Source organism: Anomaloglossus baeobatrachus, chromosome 6, assembly GCF_048569485.1.
Source record: "Anomaloglossus baeobatrachus isolate aAnoBae1 chromosome 6, aAnoBae1.hap1, whole genome shotgun sequence".
Classification (NCBI taxonomy): Eukaryota; Metazoa; Chordata; class Amphibia; order Anura; family Aromobatidae; genus Anomaloglossus; species Anomaloglossus baeobatrachus.
The window spans coordinates 495,062,844-495,082,801 of NC_134358.1; the positions used below are offsets into that span (position 1 = coordinate 495,062,844).

Consider the following 19,958-nt stretch of genomic DNA (forward strand, 5'->3'; position numbering starts at 1 on the left):
GCCTCTCTCCCCAGCTCTCTGCAGGCCCCGCCCCCCTCACGCAATGCACGCTCGCTCTGGCCCAACTGACACGGAGCCGCGACTCCCAGGTGAGTACACACACACGCATCAGATCACACTCACTCTCACACTCACTCTCACACACACCTCCCACATCACAACATGCTGGGATATCACTTGCTTCTACACCGGCTCCGTCAGGATCCCGGCAGCGCCAGACATAACCTTGCGATGCTGGGATCTTGACGGAGGCCGTGAAAGCTGGTAACCATTATAAACATCGGGTAACTAAGGTCCCTTAGTTACCCGATGTGTATCATAGTTACCAGTGTACACCGGCTCACACTCACACACACATCACACACACATCACATCGCATCCACACATCAAGGTCCTGCAGCGGCGGAAAATACAGACACATAACAGCACACACATACACACAAATCAGATCACACTCACACACACCTCACACATCACATCGCATCCACATACTCACAACATCCTGGGATATCGCTTGCTTCTCGGCGGCGGTACTGTGCTGTTAGCTTCCAGGACCTGCGGGAGGATCACATGGCCAGAAGCATGTGATACCTCCGGATGTTGTGAGTATAAGCGCGTATGTGCGATATCGTCAGTGTCTGTGTGTGTGAGTGGATGCGATCGGGTGTGTGTGAGTGGATGCGATCGGGTGTGTGTGAGTGGATGCGATCGGGTGTGTGTGAGTGGATGCGATCGGGTGTGTGAGTGTCGGCAGAGGAGCACGGCGTGCTGGAGGAGGCTGGGAGCAGAGAGGCTGATCATGGGGAAGGCTGGGAGGAGAGAGGCTGATGCTGGGGGAGGCTGGGAGGGGGAGGCTGGGACGAGGGAGGCTGATGCTGGTGGAGGCTGATGCTTGGGGAGGCTGATGCTGGGGGAGGCTGGAAGGAGAGAGGCTAATGCTGGTGGAGGCTAATGCTTGGGGAGGCTGATGCTGGGGGAGACTGGGAGGGGAAGGCTGATGCTGAGGGAGGCTGGGAGGAAGGAGGCTGGGAGGAGAGAGGATGATCCTGGGGAAGGCTGGGAACGGGAGGCTGATGCTGAGGGAGGCTGGAAGGAGAGAGGCTGATGCTGGGGAGGCTGGAAGGAGAGAGGCTGATGCTGGTGGAGGCTGATGCTTGGGGAGGCTGATGCTGGGGGAGACTGGGAGCGGAAGGCTGATGCTGAGGGAGGCTGGGAGGGGGAGGCTGGGAGGAAGGAGGCTGGGAGGAGAGAGGCTGATCCTGGGGAAGGCTGGGAAGGGGAGGCTGATGCTGGGGGAGGCTGGAAGGAGAGAGGCTGATGCATGGGGAGGCTGATGCTGGGGGAGACTGGGAGCGGAAGGCTGATGCTGAGGGAGGCTGGGAGGGGGAGGCTGGGAGGAAGGAGGCTGGGAGGAGAGAGGCTGATCCTGGGGAAGGCTGGGAAGGGGAGGCTGATGCTGAGGGAAGCTGGAAGGAGAGAGGCTGATGCTGGGGGAGGCTGGAAGGAGAGAGGCTGAGGCTGGGAGGAGAGAGGCTGATGCTGGGGAAGGCTGATGCAGAGGGAGGCTGGGAGGGGAAAGCTGATGCTGGGGAAGGCTGGGAGGACCGAGGCTGATGCTGGAGGAGGCTGGAAGGAGAGAGGCTGATGCTGGCGGAGGCTGATGCTGGGGGAGGCTGGAAGGAGAGAGGCTGATGCTGGTGGAGGCTGATGCTTGGGGAGGCTGGGAGAGGGAGGCTGATGCTGAGGGAGGCTGGGAGGAGGGAGGCTGGGAGAGGTAGGCTGAGAGAAGAGAGGCTGATGCACACACACACACACACACACACGCGCACTGCACAACACACCACACACACACACACACACACTGGGAACCACAAACAACTGCCCTACACAGACACCCACACATACAGACAACGCTGCACACACACAACACCCAACACACAAACACCGCGGCACACACAAATATACGCACATACCGCACAACACACACATTGCACAAAACATAAAAACATACCTCCCCCCAAAACACACCACACACACACAAACCGCGCAACACACACACACAACGCTACAGACACACAGCGCTCCACAAACAACGCAACACACGCAACACACATACAACACCGCTCTCACCCCCCGCCACACCCAGACAACACCCAGAACATGTACAGCGCCTACACAAACACTTGGTAACTACACACAACAACATCTCTCTATATATATATATATATAACAAAAATCATACATGAACTACACAATACGTAAATTCTAGAATACCCGATGCGTAGAATCGGGCCACCTTCTAGTATAATATATAGGAATAGATCCCTCTGTGTGTAATGACTATATAATATATGTGTTTCCCTTTTTGTATTGAATTACTGAAATAAATTGACTTTTTGAGGACATTCTAATTTATTGAGATGCCTCTCTACCTGCCTATTACAGGTCAGACCAGTCATACACTAGCAGGGGTGCAGACAGAATTTTATGTCAAGGGGTAAGATAACAGTAAACACACCCGTTGAAATGACCATGCTTATAAAATTAATAAATATTGTCACCATATAGTGTGGCTAAATTATACTGCTATACAAAGAACATGAAATATATATACATATACACACACATATATACAGTATATATTACATAGTTACATAGTTACTTAGGTTGAAAAAAGACCTAGGTCCATCTAGTTCAACCTTCCTCCACCAGTTCTACATTTGGTCACAAAGTCATTTATAACCAACAATGTTGTGTGTACTGAGGAAATCATCCAGCCCTTTTTTAAAAGCTGTTATAGTATCTGCCATTACTACCTCTTGTGGTCGGGCATTCCACAGTCTGACTGCTCTAACTGTAAAGAACCCTTTCCTATTTAGCTGTCGGAATCACATCTCTTCCACTCGCAGTGAGTGCCCCCTGGTCCTTACTATTGTCTTTGGAAGAAATAAGTCATGTGCCAGTCCTTTATATTGACCACACATGTATTTATACATATAAATGAGGTCTCCTCTGAGATGTCTTTTTTCTAAGCTAAACAAATCTAACTTTTTCAACCTCTCATCATACGGTAGGCCTTCCATTCCTTGTAATAGTCTAGTTGCCCGCCTTTGAACTGCCTCTAACTTCTGAATGTCCTTTTTAAAATGTGTAGCCCAAAACTGGTTCCCATATTCCAGATGTGGCCTTACAAGTGATTTATATAGAGGGGTAACAATACGTTGGGATCACGGGATCTAATCTGTCTTTTTATACACCCTAAAATCTTGTTTGCTTTAGCAGCTGCTGCTTGACATTGAGTGCTGCTGCTCAGCTTATTTGTAATGAGAATACCCAAGTCCTTCTCCTGTTCTGTAGTCCCAAGTTTACTTCCATTTAATGTATATGCAGCTATAGGATTACTCCGTCCTAGGTGCATTACTTTACATTTATCAACATTAAATCTCATTTGCCAAGTATCTGCCCATTCTGACATCTTATCCAGATCTTTTTGTAATATTGTACTATCAAGTTCAGTTTTTAATATCCTACATAGTTTGGTGTCATCAGCAAAGACTGACACTTTACTATCAATCCCATCCACAAGGTCGTTAATAAAGAGATTAAAAAGAATCGGTCCTAGCACAGACCCCTGCGGCACCCCACTGCTGACTATAGCCCAATTAGAGAATATACCATTTATGACTACTCTTTGTTTCCTATATTTTAGCCAATTCCTTACCCAGTTGCATATAGTTTCCCCTAGTCCTTGCATCTGGAGCTTTAATATAAGACTATTGTGTGGTATAGATAGTATCAAATGCCTTTGCAAAGTCCAAATAAAATCACATCAGCTGCATTACCAATATCCAGGTTTGCACTTACCCCCTCATAGAACCCCAACATGTTGGTTAGACACGACTTATCTTTCATGAATCCATGCTGTTTGTCAGCTATTATATTATTTTCTGCAATATATTTTTGCATGTCATCCCTTAAAATGCCCTCAAAAACTTTGCATACTACTGATATCAGGCTTACTGGATGGTAGTTGCCTGGATCTACCCTCTTACCTTTCTTAAATATCGGTACCACATCAGCAATCCTCCAGTCCTGAGGCACCAACCCTGTTAGAAGCGAGTCTAAAAATATGCCACTGTTGTGAATGTAGTCTGTGTGGGTGGTGTTTTGGAGCTCCCTCTGGTGGCCAGGAATGGTAGTTGAGCTGTGTCTGAGCCTGTGATTCAGACAGGTGTCGGCGTTAATTGGGAATTAAGGAAGTCCTATTGCAGACAATCATGGTGTATATAGGAGAGCACTTTTTGCCTTGCTGGCGCCGGTTATAATTGTATTTTTTCTCAGTGTCTGAACCTGGCTTGTAGTTCTGTCCTTCCCTGTTTCCCTGTGCAATACTTCTGCAGATAAGATTGTTAGTTTTTTTTTCCTTGCTTCCTGGTTTACACCTTAGGGTGTTTGTGTTTCTTGGTTTTGTATCTTTTTTCTTGCAGGTGAAGTTTTGTTTCTCTTGTGTGGTGAGCATGGGTGTTCACCCTTTGCTAGCTCTGCTGCAAGAAAAGGGAGCTTCTGCCTGTCTAACTTGATTATTTGCACTTTTGTATTTTTGTGTTCTTTTTGGTATTTTGTTCACCCATTATTTACAAGAGTACCTCATATAGTGGAGTGGGGGTGAGGTTGTTCGACCTCAAGGGCCATTTTTACTATCAGGAGCTAGGTATTTTTCTGCAGGGATTTTTGTACTGACAACAATCAGTTTCCTTTCCTTTCCATTGTATCTAGTTAGTTGAGCCTCGCCTTTGCTTAATCTATTTTTCCAATCTGTGTATTGTGTTTTCCTACATCACCGTAATCTTTATATGTTGGGGGCTGTCTACTCCTTTGGGGACTTCTGAGGCAAGGTAGATTTCCTCATTTCTATCTGTGAGGCGTAGCTAGTTTCTCAGGCTGTGACGAGGCATCTAGGTGTTTAGGAATGCTCCACGGCTACTTCTAGTGTGGTCTGATAGTTAGGGGATTGCGGTCAGCCCAGGTTCCAACTACTCTCGTTCTTGGTGTTTTTTCACGAATGGGAGTTTTTTGTAATCTTCCATGGTTACCGGATAATAACATGCCACCTTACCACCTTTACTGTACACAAAAGGTAAAAAACTCAGCCCATGTACTTGTAAACTGATTTGCTTACTGGTCTTGATGTAAATGGCACCGGGTGTAGGATGCACCAGAAGGACAGCATCCACTTCATCATTACAGAAGTGCACACCAGCCCAGAGGTTTCATTGACTTGGTCAGATGACTTGTCATAAACCCATTTTAGCAGTTCCTTGCTGTCTGTACTAATTACCTAATGAATAACATTTGTAAAGGGAGAAGGGAGTTCACCTTTGTACGCCTACTCAACCTGCTTAGGATGTTTTCAGGTGAGCATATTTCGAGCGCCTTATACAAACCACAATGTACAGACTGGCCACGGGTCTTCTTAAAGCGAATCTGTCAACACAATTTTATAATGTAAACTAAAGACATAGCTGTAATACTAATTACATTGATACTTTTGGTGAAGAAATCCACTTTGTGACTCTTCTGTAATCAGCATGTGAAAAAATCTACTACTTCTCCTCCCTGTCTGTGATCCCCCAGCTCCTCCGTCTGCCTCTAGTCTGTAAATGACAGGTCAGTGGTGAGATGCCAAACAGAGGTGGCAGGTCATCCACAGAAAGGGAAAAGAAATCCTGTGCACTGAAAGGTAATTAGCAGAAAACTTCAAATACTGGTTGAGGCCTCCTTCACACGTCTGTGTTTCCGGTACGTGTGACTTCTGTTTCCACACGGACACCCATTCAAATCAATGGGGCTGCGCATATGTGTGTGTCTTAAAATGGACCGTGTGTCTGTATGAAGGACTAGGCTATGAATCGTTTGTCCAGTGTAATATAATAAAGATAATCTGTCCTTTGAATACTTTATGTATTGCTTCTCCACATATAGCTAATTGAAATATTAACGGAATGTATAACCGAAACAAATTATGCTTAGGGCTAAGTAGAATAAGTTTTATTTTAGTTCATGAATAAGTAACTAACATTCTTGAATAGAAGAGATACTCATCTGTAGTTTCATGAATGAGTAACTGACATTCATGAATAGAAGAGATACTCATCTGTAGTTTCAAATAAGTAACCGACATTGTTCTATCCATAGACTCTCGTCTATGCCTAGAAACACCTGAAATGCTTTCCTAAGTAACGTTGCTCAAATAAGGGAATGAGCTAGACCCAAGCTAATTGGTTGGTTAAGAGACAATGCAGAAAAAGTGTATAAGAATGTTATGCTTTGAATACAAGGGTTAGAAGACCTCTACTGTGCTTCTCCCAAATAGAGATACGTCTCTGTGTGGTCATTTTCCTAATTCATATACATCTGCGCAGTTCTGATCTGGAATCCTCCTCTGAGACCATGAGAGACCAGGAGGTCTCCCCCAACAGCCGTGTGGAGCATACGCGTGTCCGTGTACTCCACACAGCGACATGTCTGTTTTTTCCGAGAGCACGGATGTCACACGGACCGCACACTGATGTGAGCCAGGTGACATCAGTGTGACATGTACCGGAGAAAACGTGTCTTTCAAATGAAATAATTTTCTATACTCACCTCTCTCCAACCCTGCTGTCTTCAGTGCTGCTGTCACTTCTTTCCGGGCCTGCTCATTATGCTCATGAATATTCACAGACCTTGAAGCAGCAGCGCCGGAGACAGCAAGGCTGGGGACAGGTGAGTATAGAAGTACATGCTGTCCGTGTGCTATTCGGATGTCACACGTATAGCATACTGACCGCACACCCTGAACGCACACATGCGCACACATATGCACCTACACCACGGACAATGCAAAACGCATGTGTTTTGCATGGATGTGAAAGAGGACTAATAAATGGAGCCTAAATTATGCTCATATGAAAGCTGTTCACATCCTGAGTCTGTGCTGCAGGCCATGAAGCAGCTGAAAACCACTCCTGCACTGACTCATTACAGTAAAGTCTCAAAGGGTTATTTCCATCTTCATTGATCATTGATTTATTGATGATTACTTGATTTTAATTGGATAGAGCAAATGAAAATTGCTAATAACTTTTCCAATTTCTGTTTCTTAGAATTTTTTTGGATCCACGCTTGGGCCATGTGTAGTAAGTGCAAAATACAGAATCAACGTCATTCTATACAAGCGTTTACACCACACCGCGGTCCTTGCTTCATCAGAAAAGATGCTAGAGCATTTCTGGGAGGTTGCATCCTTAGGGATCGTGCACACAATGTCTCATAGACAGTATAGCTCTGTATAAGTGTGTAAGTGTGTTCCGGATCAAATTTATGAGCAAGTGTGAATGAGGCTGTAGTAACATCGAAATATTAGTAGGCAAGAACATATTGGAAGAAGCCAAGAGCTGCAATTTTTTTCTTATTCTGCATGCTCTACAGATGTGAACTATTACGCGCTATGTTTCGTATGCAGATTACAGATGCAGCAGAGCTGAATGTGTATGGGTATCTGTGCACAGTGACAATAATGTGCAGTCCACAGCCCATTGGACCAAGGCTGGACATTGCTTGGCTACATCAGTCTGGCTCATAAGAAATAACACTGAAGATGCCTATTACCTGCTGAGTGCTGAAGTCAAACCCCAGGTAATATGCAGCAGAGTCCATGGGACCGGATCCTTACAGCCAGTGCAGGCAGAGTCCTCTGTCCATCCACTGTCCTATATTGTGGAGCTCCTGCAATACAGTAAATAATTAACTAGTTGTGCTCCAGTTTGTTTTAGTTAAAGGATATCATTAACCAGGGTGCATTGTTAATTGCTTTATTCTGGAGCGACACCAGATTGCAGTAGGGTCTCCCCGCAGCCGTGTGGCCTCTGTCTGTGCAGAGCTTCCTTCCTGCTTCTCACATGTCTGTGTAATGTGATAATGGAGGATAGCACCAGTGAGGCCACCCATTATAGCTATACTAAAGTAATGACTGCTCCTGAGGGTGGGAGGGAAACAGATGAGGGGTGTACGATGGTAAACTTCAGACTCTTGACGTAATCAAAGACAGGCCTGGAACTCACCTGAAAATGCATTCAGTAATCGAACATATGTACAGAAATCTCAAAACTTGCTGTGTCTATGTTGGGTGGAGCCCAGGCCATATTTCGTAAATTATTTATTTAAATCATCTTTAAAAATGGCGTTGGATCCCCTCTACTTTCGATAACCAGACAAGGTAAAGCTGACAGCTGGGGGTTGCAGCCCACAGTTATCAAAAGTAGGCGGAACCCCAGGTCATATTTTTTCTTATTTTTTATTTATTCCCTTTTCACATTTGTTTACACCTGGAAATCGTGCGCAGGTGGTGACGTCGGCTTATTGAAATCATGTTATCATTCCCACAGGGGTGTGATAACACGGAAAGAGGATTGGCTAGTCTGGGGAAACAATGCCCCTCAACTTGTCACAGGCCTAATTAGCATAGAGAAAGCGAGGTTTATAAGTAGTTAGTTTTTTTTAAACATCCACATTAGTGAATAGCGTTATAAAGGGCTGGTTAGCAGGGAATTTGGAATTCTGCTGGGTTGGAGGGCAGAAGGGATCGGACGGGTTCCCTTTAAATGTTTCACCAAAAATAGGATACTTTTTAAAGCTGACGATTTTGTATGGCCTGAGAATAAGGTTATAAATATCCAAATGGCCCTTTGCAGAAAAAAAAAATGTTCCCCACCTGTGCACTAGAACAATAAGCACCTCATGGAGAATTTACTTAGCATGCTCTACAGCTTTAGATTTTATGCTATTTTATAATGGCATTATGCCGGGTACACTGGAAGGCAGGTGGCTGTTTTTGTCATATGCCTTCAGGAAGCATTACATGGCAATTAAAATAATAGGTACAGTAGCTTCTGCATCGGAGAGCAGTCAATCTGGCATGGACACAGTAACTGTTAATACCTGTTTACTTGCTTCATATGACCTTTAGTTAAATGTACAATAATACAGAATTCATGTCTGTAATATTGTGAAAGTCTACAGGCTTGAAGGGAATGCATTCTGTACTGGGGAAAGTTATATTATTAAAATGTACTAAAAAGAGGATAAATAAAATAAATTTTTAGTTTTAAACAAAATAAAACAACTTTATTGCTAAAACACAACAGCCCCGATTCATTAAGACCGGCAATCTTGATGAGAGAGGTGGGTGGTGTTCAGTCAGACATTCCGTCCCGATTCATTAAAGGGGTTCTCCACTATTAGGCCAACCCCTTCTGATTCCAAGTTTCCCCCATTTAAAATACAGCCTATACTGTAAAATACAGCCTATACTCACCTACCATATCAGCGCCCTTCCAGCAGTCTCCAGGCTCGCAGTGCCGGGGTTCACATGGGGTGATACTGAGTGGTACTTTAAGACACGCACGCTTCAAAGAATCAGGAGCGTTTGACAGGTTAAAAGTTTCTGCCACAAGGAACACTACAGCTCATCCTGAATTAGATGCAATATGGCTTTTCACCACCATTGCGCATCAGCTCTGATCTTTTTGGTAGAGCTGGGCAAAATTGGCATGTAAATGTCACGAGATGTGACTGGATCACTAGGAACAGGGGAGCCTAAACTGGTCCTCAGGCTAGGGGAACCCTAGCTGACCATGATCCCAAAGGTATGTTTAAAAGGTGACGATGTTTGGGTCGCCTTCCTCAGCCTGGGGGAAGGCAGCACAGCAGAGCCGAGTGTCATGCTAGTGTCCCTGCTACTGAGGTCCGACCATGCGAGCGGACCTCAGCTGCGGGGGGGGTGTGCTGGCACGGAGGAGGGGTGGGCCAGCACTGAGGAGGGGAGGGATTTATCTCCCTCTCTCCTCCGTAGCCGGCTATTGCGATTCTCGCTCTGCACGCGCGGTATACCGAGTGCAGTGCGATTTTTCTCTCACCCCATACACTTGAATGAGTGTGAGAGAAGAGTCTCGCATTACAATCGCAGCATGCTGTGATTGCTTTCTCGGTCCGATTAGGGCTAAGAAAATAATCGCTCATGTGCGCTGACACACAGGCTAATATTGGTCCGAGTGGAATGCGATGTTTTATCGCACTACTCGCACCGATTTTCTCACCGTGTGGCTTAGGCCTTACCCTAGCTGATGAACAACCCTTGTCTATTGTCCCGCACCTACACCCAGGAGAGGGTCGGGACAGGAGTGATAAATCCCACATAAATAAAACAGACGCGGGGAAAACCAAAACTCAAACTCACAGCAATCACTCACAAATGTATAGACCATATGTGTTCAGGAGGAAACTAAAAAAGGAAGAAAGGATATAATCAGACACCAAAAGTATTTCCACAACACACCAAACAGCACACAGATGTTCCCCAGCAAATGGATAGCAAAGCACAAGGAATGGGATCGCATAAAGCGGTCATCGATATGGGAAAACAGGCTCTACCATCTTAAAAAGGATGGAGGCAACTAATAGGTCTCCCACAATATGTGACTCAAGCAGTAATCCACGGGATAGCAGAGATTAACTCCTGAAAACCCAATTATTAACAAGAGCACAGCACGTTCGACGCCCAAGTCGGTCTGTGCAACTCAAAAGCAGCATCGTGTGGAGTGTCAGACTCTGCTGTTTGAACAGTATCGGAAGTAGTCCTGACACTCGGCGAGTTTTGAGCCAGTCACCATGTGACAGGAAAGTAAAGTATTACAACATTTTTGCGCAACACCTCATTCTGCAAACATTTCCTGTCTTCTTAAGGCAATATACGCCAGAATTCTGCTGTAGTTGCGTTGATAAATTATGGGCGATCACAAAAAACAGTTGCTTAGGTGCTCCTAAATGCTGTAAATTGGATGCTTTCATTATAAAAACACGGTTACTCATTCTTCAGCGCACACGTGCGTGCGCGTGTGTGTGTGTGTGTGTGTGTGTGTGTGTGTGTGTGCATGGGGGTGTATGTATACAGTATATAGATATACAGTTAGGTCCAGAAATATTTGGACAGTGACACAATTTTCGCGAGTTGGGCTCTGCATGCCACCACATTGGATTTGAAATGAAACCTCTACAACAGATTTCAAGTGCAGATTTTAACGTTTAATTTGAAGGTTTGAACAAAAATATCTGATAGAAATTGTAGGAATTGTACACATTTCTTTACAAACACTCCACATTTTAGGAGGTCAAAAGTAATTGGACAAATAAACCAAACCCCAAAAAAATATTTTTATTTTCAATATTTTGTTGCGAATCCTTTGGAAGCAATCACTGCCTTAAATGACCCAGTGCCATTGAAAGCCATGCATGCCCATGCCATCACGTTGCCTCCACCATGTTTTACAGAGGATGTGGTGTGCCTTGGATCATGTGCCGTTCCCTTTCTTCTCCAAACTTTTTTCTTCCCATCATTCTGGTACAGGTTGATCTTGGTCTCATCTGTCCATAGAATACTTTTCCAGAACTGAGCTGGCTTCATGAGGTGTTTTTCAGCAAATTTAACTCTGGCCTGTCTATTTTTGGAATTGATGAATGGTTTGCATCTAGATGTGAACCCTTTGTATTTACTTTCATGGAGTCTTCTCTTTACTGTTGACTTAGAGACAGATACACCTACTTCACTGAGAGTGTTCTGGACTTCAGTTGATGTTGTGAATGGGTTCTTCTTCACCAAAGAAAGTAGGCGGCGATCATCCACCACTGTTGTCATCCGTGGACGCCCAGGCCTTTTTGAGTTCCCAAGCTCACCAGTCAATTCCTTTTTTCTCAGTATGTACCTGACTGTTGATTTTGCTACTCCAAGCATGTCTGCTATCTCTCTGATGGATTTTTTCTTTTTTTTCAGCCTCAGGATGTTGTGCTTCACCTCAATTGAGAGTTCCTTAGACCGCATGTTGTCTGGTCACAGCAACAACTTCCAAATGCAAAACCACACACCTGTAATCAACCCCAGACCTTTTAACTACTTCATTGATTACAGGTTAACGAGGGAGACGCCTTAAGAGTTAATTGCAGCCCTTAGAGTCCCTTGTCCAATTACTTTTGGTCTCTTGAAAAAGAGGAGGCTATGCATTACAGAGCTATGATTCCTAAACCCTTTCTCCGATTTGGATGTGAAAACTCTCATATTGCAGCTGGGAGTGTGCACTTTCAGCCCATATTATATATATAATTGTATTCCTGAACATGTTTTTGTAAACAGCTAAAATAACAAAACATGTGTCACTGTCCAAAAATTTCTGGACCTAACTGTATATATATATATATATATATATATTTATTGTGAGACTGTGACCGGGGTTATCTATGACGGCCGGTATGTCTCGCCCCGGTTGTGCTCACTCCATGATAGAAAGTAAATCCACTCTAGGGTTAATGCTGTTTCCCTACAGGCTGAAGGAAGGGTTAAATGGAAACAGGAACAAGGGCAGGTGTGCTGGGTGCGAGGGAGTGATCACAACTCCCTGAGTTCTCTGCTGGAGAGGCACATGTATATTGTTGTGGACTTTTGTTTCGACATTAAACCGTGTGCTGTGAACCTTAATGCCTGGATCCCGTGTCTTCTGCTGCGCAGCCGACCACGCTACCTCACATATGGTGGAGAATCGGCGGGCATGCCAGCCCGGTGAGGTGTAGCTTCCATTTCTGGTGACCCGGTAGCACATGTCCTGGATTCAAGCGGCTATACTACAGCCCAAACCCGGCAATGCCATGGAGGACATACTAAAGCAGCTGGCTCAGGCTACTGCACAGCAACAACAGATGAATACACACCTGCTCCGGACGTTGGATCATCAGCAGCAACAGCACCAGCAATCCTTGAAATTGCAGGAACAGAGGCACCAAGAACAGATGGTCCTCCTGGCCAAGTCGATCCGTGCCGGACCGGCAGCAACAACCCCGGGACCGGGTGACGACGGCAGCGTCCGGAAAGCGGTGAGACAAGCGTTGCAAAAGATGACCCCGGGGTATGATGTGGAAGCGTTCCTGGCGGTGTTTGAGCGGGTGGCTGAGCGGGAAAAGCTGCCGACCCCCCAGTGGGCTGAGGTATTGTCGCCCTATCTGACGGGGGAACCCCAAAAAGCGTACCTGGACCTCTGTACCGAGGACGCCATTGACTATGCGACCCTGAAAGCCGAAATACTGGCTCGGTTGGGGGTGAATACCTATGTACGGGCTCAGCGGGTTAATCAGTGGTTCTATGAGGAAGCCAAACCCGTACGCTCCCAGGCCTATGACTTGTTGCATCTTGTAAAAAAGTGGTTGCAGCCTGACACTCTGAGCCCGGCGCAAATGGTGGAAAGGGTAGTAGTGGATCGTTTTGTGCGTACTTTACCCGTCATCATTCAACGGTGGGTAGGACAGGGTGACCCGAGTACCCTGGACCAATTAGTGTCCCTGGTAGAGCGGCATGTGGCTACGCAGGACTTGATACGGGACACTGAGACTTTGCGTACCGCCCGTCGGTCCTGCCCCTCCAAGCCTAGGGCCAAGGACCCACCGCTGACAACGGTGCAGGAGTCCGCTACCGTCCCGGCTGAGGCCGTGCCCGCCGTTCCTGAGGTCCGGAAGGTTCTGTACCCTAAACGACAACTTGTCAAGGGGGTTTCCTTCCCTATTAGATGTTGGCGGTGCCAGCGGGTGGGACATATGGAAGCCCAGTGTCCACTGACCACGGAGCCCATGGATTGTGGGGTTACCCGGCGGGGTTCAATGTATGCTCAGGTGGTGTGTACCGCTGACCTGGTCTCCCCAGAGACTGAGCCCCACTTGTGCCAAATACAGGTGAATGGATGTCCGGTTACAGGATTGTTGGATTCCGGAAGCTTAGTGACCCTGGTGCGATCCACCTTGAGGGCTAAAGTAAAGGCCACAGGACGTACCGTGGGGGTGGTTTGCATACATGGGGACCGCCGAGACTATCCCACGGGGATTGTCACCATCACAGCACCTTGCGGTCAGGTGCAACATGAGGTGGGACTTCTTAACACTCTTCCCTATGACGTGATCCTAGGAAGGGATCTGCCCTATTTTTGGACTTTATGGAAGGGACCCCCTAAGTCTCCTCAGATATGGTCAGTCCGGGACCTGAGCCCTACAATCCTGAATCCGGGACACCTGCCGTAGGGGTCCCCATGATAGGGACAGAATGTGAACCCGATAGGTCGCCCCTAGAGGTATTGGCAGGAGAGGCTGAGACGGTCGAACCCATCCCGGAGTTGAAGACGTCCCCGGATACGTTTGGGACAGCCCAACTCCAGGACCCTACATTAATACATGCCCAGAGTCGGATGACAGTAATTGACGGGGTGGCACAGCTGCCCGGTGCCCAGGTAAGGTACCCCGATTTCACTCTTAAGCAGGATTTACTCTACCGGGTAGATGAAATACGGGGCGTGGGGGTAGAGCAGTTGGTGGTGCCCCAGCCGCATCGCCGGCGGGTCCTCGACTTGGCTCATAAACACCTGATGAGTGGCCACCTAGGGGTCAAGAAAACGCAGGAGCGAATATTGCAAAGGTTCTATTGGCCCGGGGTCTTTGGGGAGGTAAAACGGTTCTGCGAAACCTGCCCGGAGTGTCAGCTTACCGCACCCCTGACCCATTTTCGCAGTCCGTTGGTACCGTTACCCATTATAGAAGTCCCTTTTGAACGGATAGGGATGGATCTGGTGGGGCCCCTCGTAAAGTCCGCTCGAGGGCACCAACACATCCTAGTGATCGTTGACTATGCCACCCGGTATCCCGAGGCGATACCTCTCAGACATACTACAGCAAAGCTTATAGCTCGGGAGTTGTTTGCTGTGTTCTGCCGGGTGGGGTTGCCCAAGGAGATCCTTACGGATCAGGGGACCCCATTCATGTCTAAAGTGACCAAAGAGCTATGCCGGCTACTCCAGATCAAGCAGTTGCGTACGTCTGTGTATCATCCTCAAACGGACGGTTTAGTCGAGCGTTTCAATAAAACCCTGAAAACCATGCTCAGAAGGGTGATTTCAAAAGACGGGAAAGACTGGGATATGATGCTTCCCTATTTGATGTTTGCCATCCGTGAGGTGCCACAGGCATCCACGGGGTTTTCGCCTTTTGAATTGTTATACGGGCGACATCCCCGGGGATTGTTGGACCTGGCAAAGGAAACATGGGAGCAAGAGCCCACCCCCCATAAAAGTGTGATTGAACACATTTTAGGAATGCAGAACCGCATAAGCGCGGTCATGCCAATTGTGAAGGAGCATTTACAGGAGGCTCAGGCCGCGCAAAGCGGCCGCTACAATAGACAAGCCACCGTGCGGACCTTTAAACCCGGGGATCGGGTGTTGGTATTAATCCCCACGGCGGAGAGTAAATTCCTTGCTCAGTGGCAAGGCCCCTACGAGATAAAGGAAAGAGTCGGGGTGGTTAACTATAAAGTATTGCAGCCCGGTAGGCGGAAACCTGAACAAATATACCATGTCAACCTATTAAAACCTTGGCAGGAACGGGAAAGCCTGATGGCTGTTTTTTCCCCATCTCCCTCCTCTTCGGGTCGTTCACATCCGGCTCCAGCGACCTCCGGAGAGGACGAACCGGAAGTAAGGATTGGAGAAGCCCCCACCAAGACACAGAGGCGAGAGGCCAGACGGTTGGTTCAGCAGAACCCCGATGTCTTCTCCGACCTGCCCGGTAGGACCAGTCTGATACGACATGACATTGTCACCGAGCCTCACCTGAAGGTACGCCTGAAGTCATACCGGGTACCGGAGGCTCGACGACAAGCCATATCAGAGGAAGTGAAGACAATGTTACGCCTGGGGGTCATCGAAAAATCCCGGAGTGAATGGGCTAGTCCGATTGTCCTAATACCAAAACCCGATGGCTCCTTTAGGTTCTGCAATGACTTTAGGAGATTGAACGAAATATCCAAGTTCGATCTCTACCCCATGCCCCGGGTGGATGAGCTGATTGACAGGCTGGGACAGGCGCGATATTTTACCACGCTCGACCTGACCAAGGGGTACTGGCAGGTGCCACTGACGGAGTCCGCCAAGGAGAAAACCGCTTTTGTTACGCCGGAGGGTCTCTTCCACTATGTTGTCTTGCCTTTTGGGTTACATGGCGCTCCGGCCACGTTCCAGAGGTTGATGGACTTAGTGCTGGAACCCCACCAGGCGTATGCATCAGCGTACCTTGATGACATCATTATTTACAGCTCCGATTGGCAGACCCACTTGGAACAGGTACAAGCGGTGGTGGACGCGCTTCGAACAGCCGGATTGACAGCCAATCCCAAGAAATGTGCGTTGGGACTCACGGAAGCCCGCTACTTGGGCTACGTGATAGGCCAAGGAGTGATCAAGCCCCAAATTACCAAGGTTGAGGCGATCCAGAAGTGGCCTAGACCCCTGACCACGAAGCAGGTTAGGGCCTTCCTGGGTATCGTGGGGTACTACAGGAGGTTTGTAAAGGATTTTGCGGGACTATCAGCCCCCTTGAAGGACCTTCTCAAAGGCAAGAAGTCCGTCATGGTGCGCTGGACTCCGCAGGCCGAGGACTCCTTCCGGGCCCTGAAGGGGGTCCTGTGCGGACAGCCCGTTCTTGTACACCCTGATTTCCGGAAGGAGTTCATAGTACAGACTGACGCCTCAGAGGTCGGCCTGGGGGCAGTGCTGTCTCAGGTGGTTCAGGGGGAGGAACACCCCGTCACCTTCTTAAGTAGGAAGCTCACCCCTCCCGAGCGGAATTATAGCGTAGTGGAGAAGGAGTGCCTGGCGATCAAGTGGGCCTTGGAGTCCCTACGCTATTACCTGCTGGGACGGCAGTTTCGCTTGGTGACGGATCACTCTCCACTGGTCTGGATGAGGTCTGCCAAGGAACGGAATGCCCGGGTTACCCGGTGGTTCCTTTCTCTGCAGAACTTCCGGTTTACGGTTGAACACCGGGCCGGTAGGTTGCAGGGCAACGCCGATGCCTTGTCCCGCGGCCCGTGTTTGATGGCGGGAGTTCAACCCCGCACGCTTGAACTGAGGGGGGGTGTGTGAGACTGTGACCGGGGTTATCTATGACGGCCGGTATGTCTCGCCCCGGTTGTGCTCACTCCATGATAGAAAGTAAATCCACTCTAGGGTTAATGCTGTTTCCCTACAGGCTGAAGGAAGGGTTAAATGGAAACAGGAACAAGGGCAGGTGTCCTGGGTGCGAGGGAGTGATCACAACTCCCTGAGTTCTCTGCTGGAGAGGCACATGTATATTGTTGTGGACTTTTGTTTGGACATTAAACCGTGTGCTGTGAACCTTAATGCCTGGATCCCGTGTCTTCTGCTGCGCAGCCGACCACGCTACCTCACAATATATATATATATATATATATATATATATTATATTATATTATATTATATATTATATACACACACACACACACATATATATACAGTATTATATATAACTAAATAAATTATACACACACACACACACACTACAGTTCATAAGTTTATGTTTCAATGAAGCCAACATTAAACAGAAATACTCTCTATACATTGTTAATGTGGTAAATGACTATTCTAGCTTCAAACATCTGGTTTTTAATGCAATATCTACATAGGTGTATAGAGGCCCATTTCCAAAAACCACCACTCCAATCTTCTAATGGTACATTGTGTTTGCTAACTGTGTTAGGAGGCTAATGGATGATTAGAAATCTCTTGAAAACCCTTGTGCAAGAATGTTAGCACAGCTGAAAACAGTTTTGCTGATAAGAGAAGCTTTAAAACTGACCTTTCTTTTGAGCTAGTTGAGAATCTGGAGCATTACATTTGTTGGTTCCATTAAACACTCAAAATGGCCAGAAAAAGAGAACTTTCATGTGAAACTCGACAGTCTATTCTTGTTCTTAGAAATGAAGGATATTCCATGCGGGAAATTGCCAAGAAACTGAAGATTTCCTACAACAGTGTGTACTACTCCCTTCAGAGGAGAGCACACGCAGGCTCTAACTAGAGTAGAAAGAGAAGTGGGAGGCCGCGCTGCACAACTGAGCAACAAGACAAGTACATTAGAGTCTCTAGTTTGAGAAATCAACGCCTCACAGGTCCTCACCTGGCAGCTTTAAATAGTACCCGCAAAATGCCAGTGTCAAGGTCTACAGTGAAGGGGCGACTCTGTGATGTTGGCCTTCAGGGCAGAGTGTCAAAGAAAAAAACATATCTGAGACTGGCTAATAAAAAGGAAAAGATAAATATGAGCAAAAAAAAAAAAAAAAAAACCCAGACATTGGACAGAGGAAGATTGGAAGAAAGTATTATGGACAGACGAATCGAAGTTTGAAGAGTTTGGATCACACAGAAGAACATTTGTGAGACGCGGAACTACTCAAAAGATGCTGGAAGAGTGCCTGACGCCATCTGTCAAGCATGGTGGAGGTAATGCGATGGTCTGGGTTTGCTTTTGTGCTGGTAAAGTGGGAGATTTGTACAAGGTAAAAGGGATTTTGAATAAGGAAGGCTATCACTCTATTTTGCAAAGCCATGCCATACCCTGTGGACAGCGCTTGATTGGAGCCAATTTCATCCTACAACAGGACAATGACCCAAAGCACACCTCCAAATTATGCATGAACTATTTAGGCAAGAAGAAGACAGCTGGTATTCTATCTAATTGAGTCGCAGCCCAGTCACCAGATCTCAACCCTATAGAGCTGTTGTGGGAGTAGCTTGACCGTATGGTGCGCAAAAAGTGCCCATCAAGACAATCAAACTTGTGAGAGGGTCTTCTGGAAACATGGAGTGAAATATCATCAGATTGCCTCCGCAAATTAACAGCTAGAATGCCAAAGGTCTGCAAAGCTGTAATTATAAGGGAACATTCTGTGACGAAAGCCAAGTTTGAAGGAGAAAATTATTTTTTCAAGTAAAAGTCATTATTTCTAAAGTAGACAATGTCTGGACTATATTTTCTATTCATTATGCAACTCATCATCAAGGAAAAGACAATTGTCTAGGTGACCCCAAACTTTTGAACTTTAGTATATGTATCATACACACACACACACACACACACACACACACACACACACACACAGTATTCGGCCCCCCTTTTTCAACCTTTTTCCACATTTCAGGCTTCAAACATAAAGATAAAAAATGTAATGTTATGGAGAGGAATCAACAACAAGTGGGACACAATTGTGAAGTTGAACAAAATGTATTGCTTGTTTTAAACTTTTATAAAAAAAAATAAATAACTGAAAATTGGGGGGTGCAATATTATTCGTCCCCTTTAAGTTACTACTTTGTAACGCCACCTTTTGCTGCGATTACAGCTGCAGTCGCTTGGGGTATGTGTCTATCAGTTTTTTACATCGAGAGACTGAAATTCTTGCCCATTCTTCCTTTGCAAACAGCTGGAGCTGAGTGAGGTTGGATGGAGGCGTTTGTGAACAGCAGTTTTCAGCTCTTTCCACAGATTCTTGATTGGATTCAGGTCTGGACTGTGACTTGGCCATTCTAACACCTGGATACGTTTATTTGTGAACCATTTAATTGTAGATATTGCTTTATGTTTTGGTTCATTGTCTTGTTGGAAGACAAATCTCTGTCCCAGTCTCAGGTCTTTTGCAGACTCCAACAGGTTTTCTTCAAGAATGGTCCTGTATTTGGCTCCATCCATCTTCCCATCAATTTTAACCATCCTCCCTGTCCCAGCTGAAGAAAATCAGGCCCAAACCATGATGCTGCCACCACCATGTTTGACAGTGGGGATGGTGTATTCAGGGTGATGAACTTGTTACTTTTCACCAAACATATCGTTTGGCATTGTGCCCAAAAAGTTTGATTTTGGTTTCATCTGACCAGAGCACCTTCTTCCACATGTTTGGTGTGTCTCCCAGGTGGCTTGTGGCAAACTTTAAACACTTTTTATGGATATCTTTGAGAATTGGCTTTCTTCTTGCCACTCTTCCACAA

The 19,958-nt window shown here is 46.6% G+C and overlaps 1 protein-coding gene across 4 annotated transcripts in view; it reads right to left on the reverse strand.

The window, feature by feature from the left end:
* XYLB (xylulokinase) overlaps nt 1-19,958 on the reverse strand; it is a 342,255-nt gene that overhangs the window by 226,548 nt on the left and 95,749 nt on the right. For 2 of the 4 annotated variants that reach the window (XM_075315413.1, XM_075315414.1), the window contains one exon: nt 7,651-7,767. The exons of 1 other annotated variant lie outside the window; for it this stretch is intronic. In XM_075315413.1, the coding sequence (XP_075171528.1) occupies nt 7,651-7,698 (48 nt within the window). In that variant the 5' untranslated portion in view covers nt 7,699-7,767. Of the gene's footprint in view, nt 1-4,052; nt 4,217-7,650; nt 7,768-19,958 lie in introns of those variants that run through there. One more of the 4 variants, XM_075315417.1, reaches the window with a different exon arrangement.